We start from the raw sequence: 25,511 nt of genomic DNA, 5'->3' as shown, positions 1-25,511 counted from the left end.
CGCAGAACCCGAACCTTTGCATTGTACTGAGTTTCAATCATTTTATGAAAATTTTGAAACAATAAGTTCACTTCATCTTTGGTCTTCATCAAGCATAACCATGTCATTCTAGTACAATCAACAATAAAAGTAACAAACCAACGCGAACCAATCAAAGTTGGGACTTTGGATGAGCCCCAAACATTAGAATGTATAACCATAAAAGAAAACGAATTTTTATTCAAAATTAACGGAAACGAAGCACGATGGCTTTTAGCCAATTCACAAATATCACAACGGAAACCAGAAATATCACTCTTTGCAAACAAATTAGGAAATAATTTTTTTAAATAACCAAAGGAAGCATGTCCCAAACGTCAATGTCACAACCAAATTTTTAGTTTTTTTCTTCTCCCCCTCAAATCCATCTGCCATCAAGGCTTGTTGCAACTTATTTGAATTTTTTAACCCCAAGTCCAAGTAAAAGAGTTTTCCCCGCTTAATACCACAACCAATCATCTATCTTGTTTGGATGTCCTTAAAAACACAAAATTCAAACCAAAAAATGACAATACAATATAAGGCTGCAGTGATTTGAGAAACTGACAAAAGATTGTAATATAAAGATGAAACAACTAAAACATAATCCAAATTCAAAGTATTAGTAAGAGTTAAGTATCATTCCCCAATAACTAGGGTTGTGTTGCCATTGGTTGTGAAAATAATTTTTTGTGAGGAAGGTCTAAGGGGTGAGACCTATCTAGAATCAAAAGTCATATGATCTGTAGCACTAGAATCAATTATCCATGCACTATTAATAACAGGTGTAGAAGTATTTAAAAACTTACCACCATAATCTGTAGCGGCTACCAATGCAGAGACTTTCTTAGCAACATTAACCTCTGTTTTTATTTCGACAACAACTGCAGTCGAGGTTTTCTTGGAATCCTTCTTTCGTTGATCACGACTATGATCCCACCAGTCTGGATATCCCACAATTTCAAAGCAACGACTCTTGGTATGACCAGTTTTATTGCAAGGAGTGCATTTGAAGGTTGACTTATTAATATTAGGGTCTGTCTTAGGATGGTTAGTCTTGGATTGGTCCTGCCAATTCTGGGTTGATCGTTGTCGAACGACCATAGATGAGGTGTCAGGATTGTCAGATTCTGCTTTCATACTAGCATGACGCATTGCCTCTCGCTGAATCAGTGCATATCATTCTTCCAAATCAGGAAGAGGATCTTTGCATAGAATCTCTCCTCAAACTTGCTCAAAGTCACCATCCAATCCAACAAGAAAGATGTGCACCTGTTGTCGTTCAATGGATTTCCGGTATGTTGCAATGTCATTATGGTCTTTCATGACTACCTTATCCCGATGATCCAATTCACAAAAAATTTCAATTAACTCTCAATAACATTCAGAAAGAGACCTGCCGCTTTGTTTGGCAGTGAAGACATTTTGATTCAAAATGAAAACTTATAATTCATCAGCATACCATTTTTTTATAATGTCTTTGATAATGCACTCCAAATTTCTTGAGTGGTGGGTAAGCGTAAGTAATGCTTCATAGTTTTTGAACTCATGGACATTAACAACCATCTCTTCACATTTTGATTCTCAGCATACCATTTTTCATATCCATCTTCTGACTCTTTTGGTGGATTCGTTTTACCTCGAATATAGGAAAGTTTTTTCTGCTTCGACAATATGCATCTCCACGAGTTGTGACCAAACGTCATAGTTTGATTCGGTCAAAATAATTCCTGGATTAAAAGTACCTTCAGATTGAAAAACAATAGTATTTTTTTTACTCATTTTTTTTTAATTTTTTTATTGCGAAAAAGGGGCGATGGCTGGCCTTACCAACAAAATATCCAGGATTTTAGTTCCATGGCTCTGATACCATCTTCAAATTGATGAATGGTGGTTTTCCATTAATTATTTCATTCATTCATGTACAGAGTATATATAGAGAGTAATCATCATTCTAAGAATGAGAAAAAATGATATAAGAAATGAATGATATAAGAAAAAAACAACTAATATCCTAATATCTCAACTTTCATAATATCTAAACATTCCTAATATCTCAACAATAATATCAAATAAGAGTGTATTTGACAGTGATTTTAAAAAACATTTATAGCATTTTTAACATTTTAAAAGATAAAAAATTTTAAGTATTAAAAATGTTATAAGCGCTTCCTAAAATCTCTACCAAACGGGTTCGAAAATTTTTTTAAATCGTTTTTAGAACAATTTTTAAAAATGTTCCGAAGTAGACTATGGATTTATTTGACAATTACTTCTAAAATGATTTTCAAAATTAGTTTTTGAGGATAATTTTAAATTATTTTTAAGAACAAATTTTTGTTTAGGAATTAAAATATGAAAAATAGTTTTCTTAATTTATTATTCATAAATATACTATACACCTATATATAATATAAAATTTTCTAAACTTTTTTTTCTTTATATTTTCAACTGTTACTTAGATAATTCTTAAGAAAACCCAAAAATACATCAAATTTATTCCAAAAAAAAAAATTGCTTTCAAAATAAATTCTAAAAAAATGTTATTTTTATTTAACTATTTTTCAATTGTATTTTTTAAGTTAGAAAATTATATTTCATTCTAAAAAAGTCCAACAGTTCTCAAGCAAGCCCTACTGTTATTATTATTGTTGTTTTCTTTTTTGAGAAAAAAGGCCAAAAACCAGAAGGCCCTCCACTTCTAGATGGAACATGACAGATGAGGAAGGAAATGCCTTTGTTTGCTCTGTAAGAAAATGAAATCAGGAACACCAGTGTACAAAAAATTGACAATGATGAATAGAATTATATCATATCATATGGTGATATAGTCAGTCATATTCCAAAAAATAAAAATAAACCCACCAACCCCATGTTGTCTTATGTGATGGGGATTGGTGGGTCTCCATCATTCTTCTCTTACATTAACATGTCACTATTGGAAAGATTTAGACTTTTAGTCCCCTTGAGAAATATTAATGGATAAGCAAATGAAAGCTGGTAAAGACAAGACAGACTTTTCTCATAGTGATTGATATTTTATATTTCTTTTAGGTCAAACTTTAACTTTTCATTTGAAAATTAGTTGATGTTATTAAACATTTCTATAACTACAAACCATCAAATATTTGTTTGATCTTTAAGGAAGCAACATTTTCATTGCTGGCATTCCACATCACACTTTTTTTTTCTTTTCTTTTTTTTGAGTTTTTAAACTTTTTTTTCTTTTTCTAATAGAATCATGCTTAAATAAAGCAATGTCAGTTGCAATTTTAGATGATATTATTTTATTAAATCTTAATCATCCCATTTGAAATTTAGTTGATTTTTTTTTATTTCATCTAAAAATTAATTGATAATTTTCATATTTAAAATCACATCCATCTAAATTTATCATCTCAATGATTTAAATTTAAGAATTATTCTGGGAATGAATTTAATTTGTAATTTTTTAAAATAAATTATTTTTGCTCAAAGCTCCATTGGTTTGAGCATGGAAGGCAATTAGGGTTGTTTTATTCGTTTGTCACGACTCACTTTTTGGGGTTGTTTGAATGCAAAGTGAGTAAACCGTACAAAGCAAAAGAAGAAGTAGTAGGCTTGTAATTGCACCCAATAAATTCGTCAAAGATCTTGGCACCAGATTTTGAAACTCAAGCCCTTTGGGTTTGGGGTTGCTTGCATCATCATACTTGATCTAAAAGTACACTGATACAACAGTGGATGCTCTCTCTCTCCCTCTCTATCTCTCTCTCTCCTAAGTCCTACCTACCATTGCCTTAAGCCTTCAGCTTTCAGAGTCTGGACCAAAAGTATATAAATTTCTTCCTCTCTTTACTCTTCTTTCTCATCACATTAGCTGCTTGTCTAAAATAGATAAAAAGTAGAGCCCTTTCTCTGAAAAATGTTGCTGAGAACATCTGCCATGAACAGGAGTTTGAACAGAGAGAATCCAAATATTTTGGTTGTGATGATTGCAGAGAGATAGCAGATAATGAAGGACCCTCAAGGGAGATCAGTCTTCAGAGCGAGACAGAGAGCGCAGAGAGAGGAGATGAGAGGAGGGATGGGGATGGGCCCTCAAAAGCCTGCAATAGAAATGAGTGGCACTGCACCACCAAAGAGTAAATGTTTTCTCTCTCTTTCCCTCTATCGTGTGGCTCTTCCTTCTCTTTCTATCCTGATGAATGGGTCCATTCCATTCATCCCTATCTCCCTCTCTCTCTGCAGAAGCCTTGTTTTGGCGTTTTTGACGCTCTCTTTCTTCCTTTTAATGGGTTCTCTGTGATGGATGTCCTTTCTCCCCAAGGCCCATCTGTGTTTTGATCTTTAAAATCCTGTGGCCAGTGAGGTGGAGAGAGGAGGCCTTTATTTTTTAGGGCTATTTCTGTATTTTGAGCTCTAAATTTGGTGGGTGGTGAGAAAGAAAGGTAATGATTCCTGATGGGGTCTGAGACTCTGAATTTCAGTTTCTTGTTCTTGGTTTTTGGGTTCTTGAAGAAAATCCCACTTTTCTATTCATGCAAAGAAATTTACCCCTCTTTTTTGTATTGGTTTTCATGATCATTTATTTCTTCTGTGGTTGGAGAATGTGGGGCTAATGCATGAGCCTTCCTTGGGCTTTGGTAGCTTTTCCACCTAGTTCTTTTCATTAAAGAAGTAACAAAGTTCTTTCACTGTTCTCTGCCTTTTGATTTGAACTGTTTGGGAAGAAAGAGAAACAAATGATTTCTTGTGAACTTTGGCACTGCAACAGCTTGTTTTGTGTTCTCAGATGAAAACTACACATAGTCTCAATCAGACCACAAACATCCCTCTTTGTCTTTTGAATGTTGTGAAGATTTCTGAGTCTGATTAGGGGAACAGAGAATCTGCATGAGAAAATTTCTTAACCCCACCATTTTCCTTCTCGCAGGGCTTTCTGGAGAACACTCGTCCACTGGTTTTTTCCAAGTGGGTCATTCCTCCTCTCCAAATGGATGGAATTGGAAGGTTGGTTACTTTCCACACCCTTTTCTCTTGCCTTTCTGTATAATTTTACCATTTCTGCTGAACACTTCTGCTCGTGACTGAATGCTAAGCACTCAAATTTTGAACTTTTGGTGATGTTAACTCTCAATTTTTTTTGCCTGTGAGCATGCTGTCTCTACTTTGATTTTGCACATTTTCTGTTCTTTCTCTTGCTTTTGATCAGTACCATTTGGTGTTGTGGATTACTGTAATGTGGGTCTAGCTTAGCCATGCCTTTTTGCCATCCACTCCACCCATTTCTTTACTCTTTAGTATGCCAAAAAGTGGTTGCTGAGATAATTCCTCTCCTACTTTAATGATAATGGGTTCCACAATAGTTTTGACTGGTGAGGTGGGCATGTTCACATCCTTCTGAATATACAAACAAGCTGATATAAATCAGAGTGCGCTTGACAGTGTGTCTTTCTTCGAAATGTTTTTCGTGAAAGTGTTGTTTTAGAACTGTTTTTGAGAGAATCATGTATTTCTATCAATTGTTTCTCTGGGAAACACTACAGATCATTTTCATCTTTTCAAAAGTGATTTCTAAAATTTGACAAACGGCCGATTTTCTTTTTTACTTTTTTCAGAAACGTTTTTTTTTATGTTAGAAATGTTTTCTAAAACACCGTCAGACTTACTCGCAAACCTTCTCAAATCGCCCCGGTCCTATAGGTTAGGTGCATGGTGTTCCTCAATCGTTGGTCTGTCTGGCAATCCGGATGTGAAATGTGGAATACAATGGCCTCAAAAGAAAAATAGAACAATGGGCAGCACTGCAGTGATTCAATAGTATTCACTGTCTTGTTCATGCGCATATATCTGTAAGCTGTTCAAATTGCTGATTTCTTTGCATAGTTTTTGTTCATTTTGTCCACTTTAGCTGTTAAATCAGACTGCTGTCTCGGCTTGTGAGAAGTCACTGTGCTTCTGTTTCGAATTGCACAGTTGATGGATTTTTTTGTCCTCAAATTTTGCACACACACATGCGTGTTTTGCAGTATGATTGTCCTCAATAGTCTGTTAAAGTAAAAAACCGATTAAATGTTGCCTTCTCAGAAATTATTGTATGCCATTCTGTGTGGATTCGAAAACGACAAAGTACAGGAAAAGGGAGAAGGAAAAAAAAATAGTGGACAAATTGTGTTCTGCTAATTGTTTGGTGTTGGAATGGATGTGACTTGTAAGTTTTTTTCTCGTCTTCGGAAAAATGTATTGTCATCCGAGAGTGGTAATGGGGTGTATATTTATACTTCCTGAAACTAATTTTTCAAGGTTGATTTTGCTTTACAACAACAGATAGGCAGATTTAAATTTTCAAATCTTCCTTATTCTGGATAAACATATAAACTGATTTGTCTGATTTGCTTTGATTTTCATTGGGAAGGTTATCTGAAAGAGTTGGAATGTTTCTTCTGGAATAAAACTGCTGTAACTTACGGTTTGGACCCAGAGGTTGATAATAATGATGTAGCAGCTGTTCTTGCGTAAGGGGTTTCGATTCTTTTGTGACTCGTAAAATGATGGAGAATGATATGTTCAATGTGCCAATGGATATAGCTGGCCGGAATCATGTGGTCATGGATGGAGTTTCTTCACACATGTCCACAAATTCACTCATTCAGTCTGATTTATTTCACCTCAACAGCCAAAACCAGTTCATGATTGGACTTCCCGTGCTTCCAATGTTGCAAGGAGAAACTATAAATGGTCTCCATGCTGATTTTCAAATGACTAGTCGCCCAGCGATTGTTGATTCTGATGAGTTGGTTTCTAGAAATTCATCACTTGGACAAGCCTGCCCCATTGGAAGCACCAATGGTCAGGAGCAATTCAATGAAGTGACAACCATTTCTGCTTCTTCACTCGCCACCCTTTTGGCCACAAAAAGTGGACTTCACGAAAATCTAGATAATTTAGCCATTTCAGCGACTTCAGTTTTCCCTTCAGAAGATTTAAGGACTTTTGTCTCAAGTGACTGCTCCAATACTTCAAATTCTTCACTTGCAACCTCAGTGGACTGTCCCTATGATGGAGTACTAAGTGACATGACTCGTAAATGGGGTTTTGACAAGTTTCTTCCTTCTCCAGAGCTTACTGGGAAAACCACTTTAAGAACCGGGTTTCAACCATTTCATATCATAGGAGACATGGATCCAAATGGGTGGATATCATCAAGTGCAGACACGAGAACAGTTCCTCCTTATGGCTCCTCTAATGAGTTGTCTCTAAGTCTTGCCACTTCTCAGCCCTCTGTTATGTGCGGGGCAACTGCTCCAAATCAGTGCTCCGAGAGAAGCTGTTCGGGTGTAACTCACCCTTGCTTAAATGAAGTAGGATTGGGCTCAGAACAAGGTTCTTGCAACAGTAAGGAGCTTTCCCTGAGTTTTGGTTCTTATAGACCTGCCCAATTCTCTCAAGTAATATCTGGATCAAGATATCTTCATGTGATTCAGGAAATACTTGCTGAAATTTTGAACTATTCGCTTGAAAATCTAGACCACTCGATTTATTCAACCACTAGGACTGGGGGTCAGGCAAATGTGCAATTATCTTCAGGTTATGCTGCTCAGAGAGGGCTTTCAGTGATGGGTTCTGATGAATTTCCTGATGAGGATGGTAGATATGCAGTTCCAATGGATCCGGTGTTGCAAAAACGGGAAGTTGAAGCTAAGAAAACCCAACTTCTGGCTCTACTTCAAGTGGTATGTTGGTTTAATTACTGCTATTATTGAACTCAATTTTATATGTCTGGCAGCAATTTGAGTTTGAATTACAAAATGGTCAATTCTTTTCCTCAAAAATATTGGAACATTTTTATGGAGAAACACTGAAGTTAGTTTCAATGAGTTTGAATTATCAAATGGTCAATTCTTTTCCTCAAAATTTTTGGAACTTTTGTATAGAGAAAAACTGAAATTAGTTTAAATGTCCATGTCTCTAAAGAAGGCTAAAACTGATTGAATGAGTATTTTCTTTGAACTTATCAAGAATTTAAGGGCTTGATCCAACACCAAAGCTGCAATTGGCTGAAAACTTAATCATGCAAGATGGGCCATCCTTGTTTTTGCCCAGTTCTAATACAAACTTGGTCGGAAAGACTTTTCCTGGTTTCAGTTACTGATTTGGCTTGTGCTCTTTTCATTTTAGGTGGGTGGTTTAGAATTAGTCTTTTGTTACTAAAATGACAACGCTTCATACTTTTTGGACTCAGGTTGATGACCAATATAACCAATGCTTGGACGAGATTCATACGGTGATATCTGCATTCCATGCTGCAACAGAGTTGGATCCTCAGATACATGCTCGATTTGCCCTTCATACGATCTCTTTGCTATATAAAAACCTCAGAGAAAGAATTAGCAACCAAATCCTTGCGATGGGAACACGTTTCACAAATGGATGCACAAGTGAAAAGGAGAGACCACCTTTTGAGTCTTCTTTCATCCAAAAGCAATGGGACCTCCAGCAGCTAAGAAGAAAAGATCATCAACTATGGAGACCGCAAAGAGGCTTGCCAGAAAGATCTGTCTCAGTTTTACGGGCATGGATGTTCCAGAACTTTCTACATCCGTGAGTTCCTTTACTAGAATGTCAGTCTTCATACACTTGTGGATAGAATCATCAATGCCTAATGCTGTTCTTGGGAATATTATCTTTTCCTCATAGATGTGGCATAGCTTTCTCCACTAAACCTAGCTCCTGAGTATTTTAGTTTTTTTGTTTTTTCGTTTTTGCCCTCAATGCTAGCTTCTGGACTTCTTTTTCTTGTTCTTTTCTTTCTTCCACCAATCATGTTCTTTGAGTGGGTCCTATATCCCAATTTCTACATACTGCTGTTGATCAAACCGATGAGCTTTTCATCAGAAGTACCTTGGAGACCATTCAAAGGTTGACAATCTTCATTTAGGATGTGTTTTTGACTGGTAGAGCATGATGTACATTGTGGACCATAATCCTAGCATGATTAAGCTTTTAGGAAAATTCATTGTTCAACATGTATCGGAACTCTGATTGACCAGAGGTCTAAACATTTTGGGAAAACAAAACCGAAATTTTGAAGGATTAGTAACTTGTAATCTTCAAATTTTAATTTTTCATGGATTTCCCTTTTCAGGTATCCTAAGGATGCGGAGAAGCATTTGCTTGCAGTAAAAAGTGGATTGACAAGGAGCCAGGTACTTGCAGTTTCTGATAAATCAAGAAATGTAGAAATGTTGTTTTGCTTTCATTTTTTCTTTGACTGTTAACATTTGAGAAGACCATGGAGGAGTTCGGTAAAAAGGCCTGCCCTGAAGAAAGGGTTTCGGACTTTGGTGTTACCTAAGCAATGTGTGTGCGCCTTATTCCTCCTCTCTATATTTGTTCATTACGCAGGTTTCCAATTGGTTTATAAATGCTCGGGTCCGACTGTGGAAGCCAATGATAGAGGAAATGTACTCAGAGATGAACAGGAGAAAGGGTCGTAGAAATGATGAAGAGTCCAACAACAGCAATCGAAGAAGCACCATAAGCATGGACAATCAAAGATATAAAATCATCTGAAAGCTGCAATGGAGAAAGATATGGTGTGGGCAGGACTCTGCATTTCTTCATCATTCAACTGTACATAATGTTCCATACAGTCGGGAAGTTGACTGGTAAAAGTTCTGTTTATTATTTGTTTCTAGCATGAACAACTTCTATAAAAGCATCAGAAATCCAAGTGAATTATATTGCTGCATTCTGCGCAATCCCCACCGGCTTTCTTCGACTTCTCAAATTGTTTCAGTTGTATACCATTTTTCTAGTTACCATCTTCATATTATCGGAGGGGACGTGGGTGCTTATGCTTCATTTGTTACGCTAAAACTCTTTCTTCCAACTCCTACTGTGTTTCTTATTGGTTACTGGGATCATTTATTGACAGTATTATGTCAAACAAGATGATTTCTTCCAACTCTTTCTTCCAGTTATTAAGTCATTCCAGAATCTTTTTGTCAAGCAAATGAGCTAATGATGTACATCGAGCTGAAAGCTTGCTTGGGTCTGCATGAGCCGTAGATTAGTAATAGTGTCTTTTAGCTGCGACATCTCACGAGTAAGGGAAGATGTTCTTGACATTATATCTATGATAATGGAATTATTTTAATCACATAGATGCGTTGTAAAAGGGTTAAAGCAAAAAACATTATATAAATCCCAAAAGAATGACCCAAAAAATTAAAGCTTAATCCAGGCATGCCTTAAGCTTAATCCACAACCCAAAATGGTCACCACGTCTACCAAAAAAGAGGATGTGATCTTGCTTACATCTCCTAATAAATACATGACATATTTGCAAATTCGCCAATAAGCATAAATAATAAATACTTTTAATCTTATGTTAGATGGGTTTGGGTAAGGACATCGGGATCTATAATCGTTGGAGGTTTTAATTAGATGTAGTTTTCATTAGTTTGAAATTTCATCAAATACTTTTTTTTCTTTTTTCATTTGTTGTTTTCACACTCATCTCTTTTAATTTAATTAAAAATTAAAAAGATATTTGACAAATTTTCATTGTTCCTCTCAATCGGGATTCCCCATCGGTGGACATGATATAATAAAAGAAAAAAAAATCAATTGAAAATTAGTTTGATGTAAAAAAATTAACATATTCTTATATCCTTATTTTATGCAAAAGTATATGAAATGGACTCCTACACTCTCATATCCTTGTCATATTGTCTTGACAAAAGTACGCTGGATGAAGTTGAAATGTCGAAGTACGAAAGCTTTCAATAACAAAGAACAACAATCATTGCGGAGAGAAGCTCACAAGAATTTACCACTAAATTAAATTATTAAGAAATGAGACTACCTAACAAAGCAATCTGATTGATTAATCACTCAGTGGGACCAAACCTTGTTGCCTTGGATTCATGTCATTTGGACCCAACAAAGCAAAAAAGATAATCAACTAAAAAGCTAATCCAAGCAGCAATGAGTCATCAACAAGATGGCACAAACATCTCTGTGTTTAAAAAAATGACATAAAACAAAGAAGCCTCATTCCAAGGAAAGAGGAAGTGCCTTATAAAGTCATATAAGGGGGGGGCGGCCCTCTCATGTGGTTAATTAAAGCTTACTAGATGCCTTTTTTAAATGCCTAATCTCTACTTTTCTTCCTTGGATCCACATGGGTCTCCAATATCAGTGGTTTTGAGTAGGTAAGGCCTTGTTTGGAAATTATGTTAATTATAGGTTGATTTTAAAAAAATGCAAAATAAAAAACCAAATTTGATTTCTGCTGTCACTGCCAAGTGCCAAACAGGTACCTCTCTCTGCAATATTGATTCATGTCAACATCAAACGACCAGGAGACCGAAACGTGTATGTGAACAGGATGTTATCTGAGTAGTAGGACTTCCACTCCTTGTAGCCTGTAGGACACCATCTCCATTTTTATTTTTATTTTTTTTTATGAAGGGTTCCTCTATATAATACAGAGCCTGTTGTGTGGTTTAAAGCAAGCAACTTACTGCCCAAAACCATCTTTTCTTTGTTCTTTTTCCTTTGCAGCAATGGCTGTGGTGGTGGTTTTTGATTTTGACAAGACCATTATAGACTGTGATAGTGATAATTGGGTTGTGGATGAGTTGGGTCTCACCCCTTTGTTCACTCAGCTCCTCCCCACCATGCCTTGGAACTCTCTCATGGTTTGTTTTGTTTCTTCCATTCAGATTTTCTTTTTCTTTTTCCTTTCTTTTCTTTTCTTTTCTTTTTTTCCTAAGGGTTGTCTGCATTATTGTTACAACTGGGTTTTTTGGGTTGTGAAGATTTTGCCATTTTGGGTTGTATGTTATTACAACAATGAGAGGCTAAATTCAATGCTATATATATATATTTTACAGGATAGGATGTTTATGGAACTTCACTCACAAGGGAAAACTATGGAGGAAATTGCAGAATGTCTAAAAAGGGCTCCATTGCATCCCAGGATTATCTCTGCTATTAAATCAGCTCATGCTTCTGGGTATTTTTTTTTTTCCCAAATCATTTTTCTCAATGTTTCATATATTTAGTGGGATTTTAAATCTAATATGTCCAGTAATTCAGGTGTGATTTGAGGATAGTCAGTGATGCAAATGCTTTCTTCATTGAGACAGTCCTGAAACATCATGGGTTGATGGACTGTTTCTCTGAAATCAAAACAAACCCTAGCTTTGTGGATGGAGAAGGAAGGCTCAGAATCTTACCATACCATGATCTCAAGTCATCCTCCCATGGCTGCAACTTCTGCCCTCCCAACATGTGCAAGGTTCATTTCCACAACTAACTATTACCATAATCTGGTTGAAATATGGAAATATGAAAGAAATTTTCTCTGCTTTTCCTGCTGATTCGTAGCAACCAAACATGCTAGAGATTTTATAAAGAGAAATGATCATCTTCTTTCGTCTTTTACAACAGGGTCTGGTCATGGAAAGGGTAAGGACCTCTGTGTCTGCAGAGGGGAAGAAGAGGTTTATCTATCTAGGGGATGGAAGTGCTGATTTTTGCTCAGGTTTGAAGCTTGGAGAAGGGGACTACCTGATGCCCAGAAAGAATTACCCCATTTGGGAGATTATTTGCAGTAACCCAAAGCTGATCAAGTCCAAGATTAATGAATGGAGTAATGGAGAGGAACTGGAGAAGATCCTCCTCCATTTGATCACTACAATCAGCATTGAGGAGAAGTGTAATATGAGGTCTGATAAGTGTCAGGCCAGTTCCATGGATTCCCATAAAACATTCCAAAGTGTTCTCCCAGTTCCTCATTAGTTTATGGCTATGAAAGCTGGATTTCTGAAAGATGTGATGAGATGAACACTTTTTTGAAAAGGGGAGTAGGGGAATCAGCTTGATTGTGTCTACATGGACCTTCCATTGTCATTTTTCAATCACCCATTGATCATTGAATTATTGTTGATGGCAGCTTTTAACTTATTATCTTTCCTGGAAAATGGGTGACGTTATAGCATAGAATTAATTCTTTAAAGAAAATGAAATGATCCAAATTTGTAAATTTAATCTCTTACCATCTTTAAACTTGAAAAGTAACTTATTTTCAATATAAATATTCTTCCATATTTTGAATGTTTATATTTAATTTTTTTTTAAAAAAATAGTCATTTCTACCATATTTCCCTTTTGTATAACAATGAAATTTAAAAAGGGAAATTTAAGTTTCTTTACCTTTTTTTTTTCCTTGTTTCTCTAATAGTTTCCATGATAGCATAACTAACCTTGATTCCACCTTACTAGAATAGTAAAGTGGTAAGAAAATTTATGTAGCAAGGATGGAAAATAGAGATAAGCATGTGAGGCTTTGGAAGAAATTTTTTTGGTTTTTTTTTTTTTTTTTTTTTTTGGATTTTTTGTTGACATTATTACAATTATGGTTGATGTTTTACTAAAATATCCTTGCCTACAAGGTAGAACAAAAAGGATAATATGTAGAGTGGAGCTTAATTATGCTTTAGGAGGGTAGATAGGTCTAGTAAACTTAAAAATCTGCCAAAAAATAACTCAATTTCTATCTTTAAGTTTTTGCTTGATTTCTTTCAAAATGTTAATTATGTTTAATTTTATGGCTTTTAAAGTGAATGTATATGGTTGATTTTTTATTTTCTCTATCTAGTAGACATGGTGGTTTGTTTTTCTAAATTAAGTCATATTTTGTCATCTCCATTGTCAAAACATGCACTTGAAACAATTTGATTTGAATTTTTTGCAATTTCATGCTTTTTCAAAACATTAAGTTTTATGTCCTTAGAAATTGCACTAGCTTCCAATGACAAAATGTCAATTTGTTTTTTAAATTTAGGAATAATAATATAACGGGTTTTTTAGGTAACTCGTCTATCTTTCTTTTATCAAAATAAATTTGCGCAATACATGAACAAGTTAAAAGTAATTTGAGCAAAAATAGGTAAAAAATGGGTAATTAAGTGTTTGTTTGAAGCACTTTTTGTTTTTTTTTTAATTTTTAAAACAAGAAATAATAATTTTTATATAAGATTAAAAGACCTTATATATAATTAGGTTGTGGATGAGTTGGTTCTCACCCGCTTCTTTCACTAACTCCTTTGATCTTCTTTCACTAACTCCTCTGATATTCATATCCCATATCAAATAAGGAAAAAATTTCAAACTACATATATAATCTCATTTTAATCATGTAAATATATTTTAAAGTCGCTCACTTAGGTTAAATGTGTTTTAAAGCTACTTATTTAGGCTTAGACCAAATAATATTTATATGATCGGAAGAGCCGCAACTCGTTGTAACTCCTCCCCACCCTCCTTTGGAACTCTCTCATGGTTTGTTCCATTTCCACTCTTTATCATTAACATCCGCTCAAAAATAATACAGATTTTCATTTTTCTTATGGATTTTAATTCATTTGTAAAGGATTTTCTTGTCTTCTCTATATGGTTCATACTTTTAAGGAAAGGATTTTTTATGGAGGTTTGCTCCCAGGGAAAAGTAGTAGAGGATATTGCAGAGTGTCTGAGAAGGGTTCCACGGGATCCCAGGACTATTTCTGCAATTAAATCAGTTCATGCTTCTGGGCATTTCCTACATCATCTTTTTCAATCTTTTTATAACCTAATTTTTGTTAAGAATATTGGGTTGGTAATGCATTTACTTCAGGTGTGATCCGAGGACCGTGAGTGATGCCAACACCTTCTTTATTGAGACAATGTTGAAACATCATAGGGTGATGGATTTTTTCCCTGAAATTTTCACAAATCCGAGCTTTGTGGATGGAGAAGGCAGGCTGAGAATCTTGCCATACTATGATTTCAAGTCATCTTCTCATGGCTGCAGTATCTGCCCTCTCAAACATGTGAAGGTTCATTACTTTAGGTCTCGTCAAAGTTGGATATTTTATGACATGGATCAATCCAAATCTAACACAAATTATCTAAATATTCTACTACATAGATCAATTCAAACTTGACACGAATAATAATTTTTTTTTATAAGCGTGGATGTCCGGGTCAACTTACGACCGGATAAACCTCCAATGGCTACGAGGAAACACGAACTGGTGACCTTATATAACCCATTTTTTGAATAATCTTATTTAACTGGATCTTATATTATTTTATAAAATTAATGTTTTAATCAAACGAAATATCCAGATTGATATGCATTCGACTCAAACCCAATTATCCTTGACCCAAACCCCAAAAAAAATGAATTGGGTTCGAACCGTATCGATGAATCATATCAAATTTATCGAACGAAAATGTTGTTTTCTATTCTACATAACTGATTCCACCTTTTGTCAACAAAGACTGCTAAAGGGTTTTAAAATAATTAGAATTGTTGCCTTAAAAACAAAGAAAACAAGAAAGCAACAAAAGAGAAGCTACTGAAAATGAGAAAGCAACAGGGGCTTTTTTATTATTTTTATTTGCAGGTTATTCTAAAGAATTATTCCGAGGATTTACAGATAACTCAGCCCCACCTCAACTAACACTTTATGCTTACAAATGAAAGAATCACAAATTCCCCTTTTTCTTTCTGTAACAGTCCCTTCTTCATCAATCACCCTTTTCCTCTTAATCTGTATCTACAACCCTCCAGTAATCCCCCTCCTTTACCTTCCCCTTGAACAATCAAGAGATATTACAAACTCTTTCCATGATAAATAGATTGCAAAAACAAATCACGCCCACCTTCTTTCTTTCATCCTCTTTATGAGATTCGTGTTTTTATCGGTTTTAACTTCAAGCCCATGCTTTCTGGTGAGAGAAGCTCTGGAGCGATGCAAGACGGACTCAAGGGGCTTCTTGGACTCAGACTGACCGTCGATGGCCTGTACAACCCATATCCCATGAGAAAGTACTCCATGGGAATCAACATGGCATGAGGCTGCTCCTCGGTCACCATCGACCCACATGATTGAACCTAAAGAACCCCACATACCCCAGTAAGTAAAACCGATTTCCATGCATTCATGCAAGAGTATGATAAGGTATAAACTCGTGAAATACCTCCACTAAGGCACTATATCTTCTATCTAGTTTTGAGGTCATGTGGAGGGCCTCAGAGTGGAAAGGAGAGTTATCCCCAACAAATAATAGTGACCGACATTGTAGTTTCCTCAATCCTTCCGTAATGTCTGGTCTCCTACCAGACAGCAAAAATAAAGTTAAGATTATATCAAAGTTCGAGGGAGAATATAATTTTCACATTGTTTTTAAGCAAGTTGCGCCCATTTAGAACAGTGTAAGCATATAAGGTTACCTACACCATGCTAGATAATCCTCAACAAAGCATCACAACCATTGATGCAGGCACATTCGTTCCCGATCAACATTAGTGCCTTGTTGGCTATGGAGAGCATGATATTGAATGGAAACAAAAATGCCCTAATCAAGGGCTGCAGTGCTGACATGCAATCGTATGTCAGAAAAGGACACCAATAGAAGGTTGTATATGACGTAAACGAGTTTTACCCATTAATCGCTTCAAGAAACTTCAAAACATTTGAACTCTGCCTCTCATCCAGCAACTGAAACAACATAATCGTCATGGAAACCAAATAAGTGCTAAACTCTTCTACCCGTTAAAATGTTTTCAGATTCCTATTTATAAGCAGCATAATATAAATAAGGAGGAAAAAGTGGGAAAGCTCAAGGGCACTAACTCTTCTGCATGCCTGAACTATATCTGATTCTGGTACCTGAGCACTACCACGGACTTCCTGGCATATCATTTCAAAATCAATCACAACCTGGATAACTCTAAACAAAACAAAAATGAAAGGAATTAACTTGAACCACAATAATACCTTGCTGAAGTACCTCTTAAGCAATAACTCCTTCACCACACCACACATGCCATAGTAGTAGAGTACATTCAACATCACCTGCAAAGGTTTCACCATCTTATGTAAGAATGTGACTCCTTATACCAAGCAAATGACAAGAAGGTTCAGTAAAGGAACCTTGTTATACAACCATTCTGTCCAAGATGGTGCTTTGCATAGAGGAGAAATAAGTATCAAACCAACAACATGATGCCTATATTTTATCTGTTACATCAGGTATAGGACCCCATATCAGTAAAACACCCAAAGTCCAAAATAGACACTTTGAAATCACTTTATAGCAAAGCATGTACACTATGCCAAGGGAGGGAATGCAACTTACAGCAAATAGGGTAAGAATGTAAGCTCCAGCTGTAACCCCCATGCACATCACTGCACCAAGTCTGAAAAGAAAGAACATCATCTTGCTTGATTTTATTTTTCTTCAACAATAAAGATAAAAACGACAGGATAATGAAAGAAAATGACAGCTTAAGGCACTATTAAATGTGTTGTAGGTGTGCCTACTACGTCTTTTTCAGGGGCGGAAAAAAACCATCGGCATTACTAGATGACAAAATAAAAGTACGAAGGATGTCTAAAGCAAATAAAAGTTTACTGAAATAAAAAATAAATTTACTCATTAAATAATATTTACCCAAAAAAGTTGAGAACCTCAGCAATCTGATCTGCCAAGTCATCAGCAGAAAGTGCAGGTTCATCAAGGCTAACTGCATCGGCTCCCAACTGCAATAGCTCTTGAAGAAAGTCCCAGATAAGAAATGGTATGGATAATATAATTCAACAAAAGAGACAAATCCAGCAGAATATTCTGAAAAATCAACACACACACACACCAAATATATATATATATAGCAGAACTACAATCTGCAGTGAAGTTACCAAGTTACAGACCTCATGCCCAGGAGGACTTATATGATAAATGCAAAAGTTGTGGAGCAGCAAAGAAAATGCTTCTGGACAGAAGAATAAGCCTTGAAAACAGGACAAATCTGCTCAATCATACACATGAGGACAACAAAATTTGTTAGATTTTGACAGTATCAGAATAAAAGAGGTGAATAAAAAAAAGTTATAATAACTGTTGATTTGGAATAATATCTCCAGTGAAGGGTTAAGAAGGTACAATATGTAAACTTCACAAATCTTCATTTACTGGTACCAGATAAAAATGTTAAATGTTAATTCAAAGAGATTATAATCCTCCAGAGTGCAAATATAAGAATTTCAAATTGATGAACCCTCGAAGTATTAGTAGAAAGATTGCAAATCCAAAATTGTGTAGGTATCAACTTCTAGGCAAATCTGTCACAAGGTAAAGTTTTTACACCTTGAGATTTCCCAAACTTGTTGACAGTAAGGCCGATATTTCCCAGTTGGATTTTAGACATGATAAAATATTGAAATTTCCAAAATCTGCAGTGATAACTTATCCGCAAAAAAGAAATTATTGTTATTACATTTTAAATAATGATGCAGCTGAATAATAAGTAAAGCCGCTTTGAACTTGTGTCTTCCCTATGACCAGTAAGAGTATGAACGTAAAACCACATATAGAATTGTAACAGTAAAAGATGAAATTTCATTTCTTACGATTTAGAGCTAAATCAGGATAAGTAACAAGAGCTGGCTTGTCCGGGTCTCCAAACACAGAAACAGAGACTGAACCCTTGCTAGTTTTCACGAGGTGCTCCTGAAAACAGATCAGGAAATGTAGATGGTAAAATAAATCACGTTTCATGAAAGAAAACTGACAAAATCAAATATGGACTTTAATTGTGCATCAATTAAATTAAGTTTCAAGGTCGTAAGAAAAACATATGCTAACTGCATAATTACCATTAAAAGGTAAAGTTTCTGGTAAGCAGGTCTATTCAGAGCCTCTTTTCCTTTAAATGGAGTACCTTTTTTTTAGGAAGAGACAAACAATTTAAGTTTACCCAAGTTGAGTATCTTACTAACTTAATAGTGGTCACTTTTCAACAAATAGACAACTTGTTCATATTACCTTGCTACCATTTACAGAAGATGCGTAGTAACAATACATAACTTCAATTAGTATCTACCTTAATGCCATAAACAGTGCGTTGACATTTTAAACCAACCGAAAACTACTCTACAAATCCACCCACATATCAAAAGAAAGATACAAAAAATAAATATTTAACCCAGTGCAGGTCCCATTTCCAGGGTTCTAGAAAGGTGGGATTGGAAATTAATCTACCCTTCAGCATTTATCGATCAAGTTGGCAAACCAAAAAAATAAAAACAGGGTTTCATGTTTTATAAGAATTCAATAAAATATGGAAAATAGCATAGGTGAGATGGGAATGGTAAATCATAGAACCTAGTTGCTTGTGAATGAAACCATGGATCATCCCAGGAAATACTTTTCTTGATTTTGAGTACAAAAAATTGATCCTTTTTCCACTCTCTGAAGCAAGAAAAAAATTAATTCCAAAAAATGCTTCACCAAATTGCCCCATGCTTCTGTAGTGAGAAATCTAATCTCACAAAAAAACGCTTACTTCAATAACTACTCAAAGCACGATCAATTCAACAATCAACCAACACACTCCAAACATTTTAACAGTTTAAACACAATTCAACAAACCCCTAACAATCAAATTCAAAAATAAAAACTCAAATCATGTGTTGAAATTATATAATTAGTCTGCTAATTCCCATTTACGAAAATTAAACAAAATTTTCACATACCTTCATTTCAAAAACTAAACTCACAATTAATTTCAATATCAAAACCTCGGAATCAAAAGCTATACGAGGATAAAAAATAATAATCGCTATATAGATGAAAATACTGCAACCAAAATGTTCGACAAATGTATCCAAGCTATAATAAGTCACAAAAAAAAAACCTTTGACTTTCTGCTTGGTTGCTGAGAAAACGAAATAACAGAACGAAAAAAAAAATTAAATATCACGAAAAATGCAAAAAATCATCTGAACTGAACCAGGAAGTTGGGCGGATTTCATCGCTTTCTCCTGTCCCAAAACACTAAAAACTCTTGACGCTCAAAAAAAATTCTTCCCATTGCCCACATTTTCTCAGCAACCAAACACCCTCCTACTTTTAATCTTAAATGCATTACCTTTCCTCCCAGGGATATCGTCTCCATATCAATGGAAACCGAATCGCTTGAATCCGCCATTTGCCGCCTTCCCCTCTCTCTCTCCCCCCTCCCTCTCAAAAAATCCAAAAAAGAAAAAAAGAAATCCTCTCTTTTTCTCTCTCTCCACAAATATTTTCTCCCAAATTTTCTCGCTCTCTCTCTCTCAAGCCGCTTTGGATTTGGCTTCCATGGATTATATACGAATCTACGACCTTCTCGGGGCTCAGTTCTCCACTCCTCATCCCACACATTCACCTACAATCGCAATTTTTAGCCACGTGGCAAAATCCTAAATTTGGGCATCAAATAATGGGTGCCACCTTCAGGATGGAAAATTACAATCAAGCCAGATCTACCCTTCTCAAAACTCAGGAATTTTAAAATTTTCTCCAAATTTTTTTCCTTTTTCTTTTGTTATTTACAATATTTTTTCCTTTTATATTTTCCCTCGATTTTATTTACTTGAATAAATTAATTATTGAGATTTTATTTATATTTTTAGAATTCTAAATTATAGTGCCATACTTGCACAAACAAAAAATGGTAAGTCCCACCCCGCTTCTCTTTGCATGTAATGATGCCACGTGGCTAACAAGGGGAATAAAAGTAGGTGATTGTAGGGAATGTGAACCGGAGGGAAACCATTGCGGGTGTTTTAACTCGGGTTAGCGCCAACCAGGTCACCGACGCTGGTGTCTGAATTCACGGGGATCCGTACAAAGGAGAGGTAACCTGAGACTGTGGTTAAATTAACCAGAGTTAGAGACCGACACTTGGGGGGTCAAATTACTGGAATGCCCTTGTCCTCCTTGATAATGACATTGTTAGTCTGGTTAGGTTTAGATTAAAGACTTAAAGTACGGTATCATTGTAATATGCTGCTGTTTGTTCTCTAATACGTGGCAGTATATGATTGGATGAGTCGAAACACGTCGACCTTTAGTGTATCATTCTGTCTTGTTTAGAAAAATACATATTAAACACGTGTGAGAGGCTGCAGCACGAGATTTGGTAAAATAATGGTATAAATAATTTTCTTTTAAAATAATTTTTTTTTTTTTATAAAAAAGAAGTATTATCATTAATATTTGGGTGAGGTTGAAATAGACCACCATATCGGCGATGATATAAATATTATAGAAATTCATCATTATAATTAAATGATTAGTATTAAAAAAAGGAAGATCATCTAATTATCAATAAATTTCTTAAAAATTTAAAATTTTATACAATCCTATATTAATACGTCATTAAATACATAGGTACCAATAAGGAAATAAAAAAATATTAAAGAAAATGATTTTTTATATTTATTTTTATTATAAAAAAAGTGAAAGAAAATAAAATATAATTAAAATTAATAATAAATTTTTATATTTTAAAATCATATTATTTTTATTTAAAATTTTATATAAGTGAAATGAGTTTGAAGTAAAATATAAAAATAATTTATTAAATTTAAATAGTTATATGTATTTTTTTCTCATATTTTCTGTTGAATTTTTTGAGAATAAACATAGCAAAAGTATTAAATTAATTAACAATAAAGTATTAATAAATAATAATATTTTAATTAATACTAAACCCATATGTTTAGAATAAATAACATAATTGACCTTCTATTATATTTATTATTCACTAGTTACTTAGATTTATTAATTTTAATAATAGAATTTTTATGCTAATTATTTTTCAATTTTCAATTTTGTTCACAAATTCAAATTAATTAATCTCATAATCGTTGCTCCATTTTCATGTAGAAAACATAATTTATATTAGGTTGAATGGGCAAAATGGGGTTCAACAAATATTAACTAAATTCTAAAATGTTAGAATGATGATTAAAATTTGTTTACACATTAATTTATAGAAAATTTTAAGATGATAAGTCCATTTTCAACCACATGATTTCTTAGTTGAAACATCATGTGGTTGGAGTCAAATGGGCCCATAGCATTTACATGCATCGCTTTCCATTTAAGTTGGTATCTGTCATTACCATTCACCTGATAGTTAATTCACAAGGTTACTCTTCAAACATTTAGCCCTTTATTTAATTTTTTTTTAGAAATTAAATATGCCTTAATTTTGAAATTATATGCCAAATTCCAAAAAAAAATAAAATTATTTTATTATTTATTGTTGTTCGTGTTATAAACAATTTTATAATAAAGTTCAACAATTTTTTTATTGACTTGATGTATATAAACATATTTTAAAATCGTAAAAAGTTAATAAATTAAAAAAATATATGGTTTTTTTATAATATTTTTATTTTTTCTATTTTAAAAATATGAATAATTTTTTTAATGTGTTGTAAAAATTATGGGTTTATTTTATAATTTGTGAAAAAAAAGTCTTGTTTGTGATTAATTAATCAAAGACAAATAAAGATGTCATAAATCATTATGCCGCTCATAACTTGTAGTACAATATCTTAGGGTCCAAAATTGGAATCTTTGACTACAAACAATACAAAGATCATTAGGTTCCATGGTCCTCTCATTGTCAACCTACCACAGGGGCCCGCCCATTTAAATCCTTGGATTACTTTAATATACAAAAATAAAATAAAATCAATTTAATTAAAATAAATTAAATGTTTGATAGGTAATGACTTAAGGGTTATTAGGGAATTCAATCGAGTCTTTAATTTTAAATAAACTAATATGAATTAAAAGAAGCATGTTATGTTATGATATCGCAATAGTATCTATCAAAGTTCAAATCTAAATCGTTAAATATATATAGCGAGATTTAGATAATTGAATGAGAATACAAACAAATTAAATTAGAAGTACATGAGAATTATATGTGACACCATTTGATTAATAATGTATTTTCGTTGTCAAATAAAGTATAAATGGATCATGTCGATGAACGATAATTAAAATAAAAAAATTAAAAAGTTTGATACTTAATGGCTTAAGTGTCACTAGATTTCAAATTTATGGCTAATTTGGGGCATTATACATTTTTTTTTTTTTTTTTTTTTTTGTCTTTTATAACCAAAAGGCTAAATTTGCATTAACATGGAGGTCTCCATACCATGTTTGCTTTATTTAGAGGTAGCCCCACATTGTTTCCATTGTGTGAGTGTGTTTTTTTCTTTAAAAAAATAAAAAATAAAAAGATTTTGTTGCAACTTGTGTCACAAGGCACTTAAGATGACTATAATCATGAAAGCAATCTAGTTCATTAAAAAAAACTAGATTTTAATTCCTTTTAAAGCATGCTTTATTAAAGCCCATTTGTCAAACATTAAACTATAGACTTAGGCTACGTAGAGGAAATTTTTTTAAAAAATATAATATTTATCAAGAAATTTTATTTTTCTATATTTAATTTATTATGAAAAAAATACTAAATAAGATTAAATATAATTAAATTAATTTTAAATGAAAATAATTTGAATAAGTATGCTTGAAACTCATACAAATTGTAATGGTAAAAAAGTTCAAAATATTTTTTATTTTATTTATATTAAAATATCATTATAATTTTTTTTTTATATGAAAAAGGGTTTTGGCTAATAACAATAATAAAATATTATATCCTAACTGGTGTCGGTGGAAGAAAAAATAAATTTAGAAATCTTGTAACAGAAAAAGGGGAAGCATGCTTTAAAGTGGAAAAGCAAATAGCTGACATGGCAAGGGCACGTAGGCGAACCAAAGTAGGTGAGAGGGTTCATGATCTGTTCAACAGGGTCTCGTGCCTCTCACGTCAGGAGTAATTACCATCACGCGCCCGAAGCCACGTGGCACGAGATCCATGGTGGCACCGGGTAACGCATCAACATTGCTTGCGGTCTCAAGGAAGCATACTTTCTTATGCATTTTTCCTCACTTTTTTAAATTTATATATTTTAAAATTTTATTATTTATGATGGAGCCAAGACTGTATCTGGACCTAACTACCATATATTACATGTGAGTCCAGTCACTTATCACACATGAAGTCCCGTTCAATGAGAGGGAATTTGGACCCGTTTGGCTGTCGGTGTTTTGAAAAACGAAAACAAAATTTAAAAATATTTTTTAAATAAAATTCCACTTCAAAAGTAAAATTTGAAAATAAATTTTCTCATTCATTTTGAGGTATTATATTTTTTAAATTTCATTTATATCTGCCAAGATTAACGTAAAATATATTTTTTAGAGAATAAATTTTATTTTTTAGATAATTATTAAATATGCATATCTAAAATCTATTTAAAAAAATAAATTCTAAAAATATTAAATTTTTAATTCATTATATATTTTTACATAAAAAATAAGATTAATTTCATTCACACTTTCTAAGGTATAATATAAATACATCTAATCACTATATATTGTAAATTTATTCGATTAACATTTCTTATATAATAAAATTTATTTTATAGAAAAGTGTTAAACACATCCATTTAAAATATTTTTAAAAAAACATAAATTCTCTTTTAAGAAACATAAATTTTATAAACTGAAAAAATTTATAAGGATGTCAACAGATGAAATTTAAAATAAACGATAGTACATTGATCAAGTTAAAAAAATAAGTTGAGGGGGACAAAAATGATAATTTATTTTCAAGAGAAATATTAAAATTGCGTTTGATAATGATTTTAGAAATTGTTTTTAGACATAATATTTGAAAAATATAAATTTCAAAGTGTTAAAAATGGTAGATGTGTTTCTCAAAATCACTACCGAATAAACTCTAACCATTGGGAAAATACTCTAAAAGTGTTTTATAAAGAATTTTTAAAAATCGTATCCACTCTTCTATCAACCAAACATGTTTTCTACCTAAAATGTGTTATTTGTTCCGATAATAAAATCAATTTACAAATTATTTTTCAGAAAATAATTAACAAACAAGGCCTAGATTTATGAGGCACTTCCTCCAATGCCTACCAATTTGGATCACTCCCCAGTAAGGTTGGGTCTTAGGCATTGGACCTAGGATGGCTTGAGCTTGGCTTAAGGTGGAGAGCATCCCAAGGAAAATGAATGTATATCAATTCAATATGAAGTATACTACGAATATGTGTGATCCTCAACAAATTTTGAAGGAAAATGTGGAGCAAAGAAAACAGAGAGAAAATGTATAAAAAAATAAATAATAATAATAATAAATTTAAAATCAATAACTTATTTACAAATATTAATATTACTTCAAATTTTTTTGACAGATTTAACTCTTTTATATATAGATTAAATCATTTAAAAATATACAAACTTTTTAATAATTTTAATTATATTTAACTTTTCTTTTTCATATTTTTCAAAATAAAATCACTTTTCTTATCATTTTTTTTTCTTTTTTTGCTGTTTTCCAAGAACTAAACATGGCCTAATAAGTTTGAATTCATATTAAATATGAATAAAAATCTATGTTGTAAGTATTATTTAAATTCCAAATTTCATAAAAACTGTTTTATAACCGTTTGAAAATTATTTTAGTTTTTTACTCTTTATAACAAAAACACAAGAAGCCATCATTTGACAATTAC

The 25,511-nt window shown here is 33.3% G+C and overlaps 3 protein-coding genes across 5 annotated transcripts; 2 read left to right on the top strand and 1 right to left on the bottom strand.

Annotated features, from left to right (window-relative positions):
* The first annotated feature begins 3,719 nt into the window (after positions 1–3,719).
* Positions 3,720–9,864, top strand: LOC100249241 (homeobox protein ATH1). 3 transcript variants are annotated; one of them, XM_010650030.3, is made up of 6 exons: positions 3,720–4,142; positions 4,934–5,010; positions 6,416–7,733; positions 8,243–8,601; positions 9,146–9,206; positions 9,406–9,864. In XM_010650030.3, exons 3-6 carry the CDS (start codon positions 6,549–6,551, stop codon positions 9,571–9,573), a joined length of 1,773 nt encoding a protein of 590 aa, XP_010648332.1. In that variant the 5' UTR covers positions 3,720–4,142; positions 4,934–5,010; positions 6,416–6,548; the 3' UTR covers positions 9,574–9,864. The 3 variants fall into 3 exon arrangements, with proteins under 3 accessions (XP_010648332.1, XP_010648330.1, XP_010648331.1); XM_010650028.3 differs by lacking the exon at positions 3,720–4,142 and adding an exon at positions 4,151–4,448; XM_010650029.3 differs by lacking the exon at positions 3,720–4,142 and adding an exon at positions 4,468–4,643.
* A 1,635-nt stretch (positions 9,865–11,499) lies between these two features.
* Positions 11,500–12,974, top strand: LOC100247400 (thiamine phosphate phosphatase-like protein). Its single transcript, XM_002277593.5, has 4 exons — positions 11,500–11,708; positions 11,904–12,025; positions 12,109–12,310; positions 12,463–12,974. Exons 1-4 carry the CDS (start codon positions 11,574–11,576, stop codon positions 12,811–12,813), a joined length of 810 nt encoding a protein of 269 aa, XP_002277629.1. The 5' UTR covers positions 11,500–11,573; the 3' UTR covers positions 12,814–12,974.
* Positions 12,975–15,417: 2,443 nt separating this feature from the next.
* Positions 15,418–20,223, bottom strand: LOC100252510 (protein NDL2). The gene is made up of 11 exons (XM_002277575.4): positions 19,994–20,223; positions 18,474–18,573; positions 17,775–17,872; positions 17,518–17,606; positions 17,203–17,263; positions 16,998–17,084; positions 16,842–16,919; positions 16,698–16,754; positions 16,507–16,562; positions 16,042–16,177; positions 15,418–15,955 (listed from the first exon to the last, which is right to left on the bottom strand). The coding sequence occupies exons 1-11, from the start codon at positions 20,051–20,053 to the stop codon at positions 15,743–15,745; spliced, it is 1,035 nt and encodes a 344-aa protein (XP_002277611.1). The 5' UTR covers positions 20,054–20,223; the 3' UTR covers positions 15,418–15,742.
* Between the last annotated feature and the right edge of the window lie 5,288 nt (positions 20,224–25,511).

This window comes from Vitis vinifera, chromosome 4, assembly GCF_030704535.1.
Source record: "Vitis vinifera cultivar Pinot Noir 40024 chromosome 4, ASM3070453v1".
NCBI lineage: Eukaryota > Viridiplantae > Streptophyta > Magnoliopsida > Vitales > Vitaceae > Vitis > Vitis vinifera.
The sequence above is the reverse complement of the archived record's forward strand: the minus strand, read 5'-3'. Positions and strand labels throughout refer to the sequence as shown.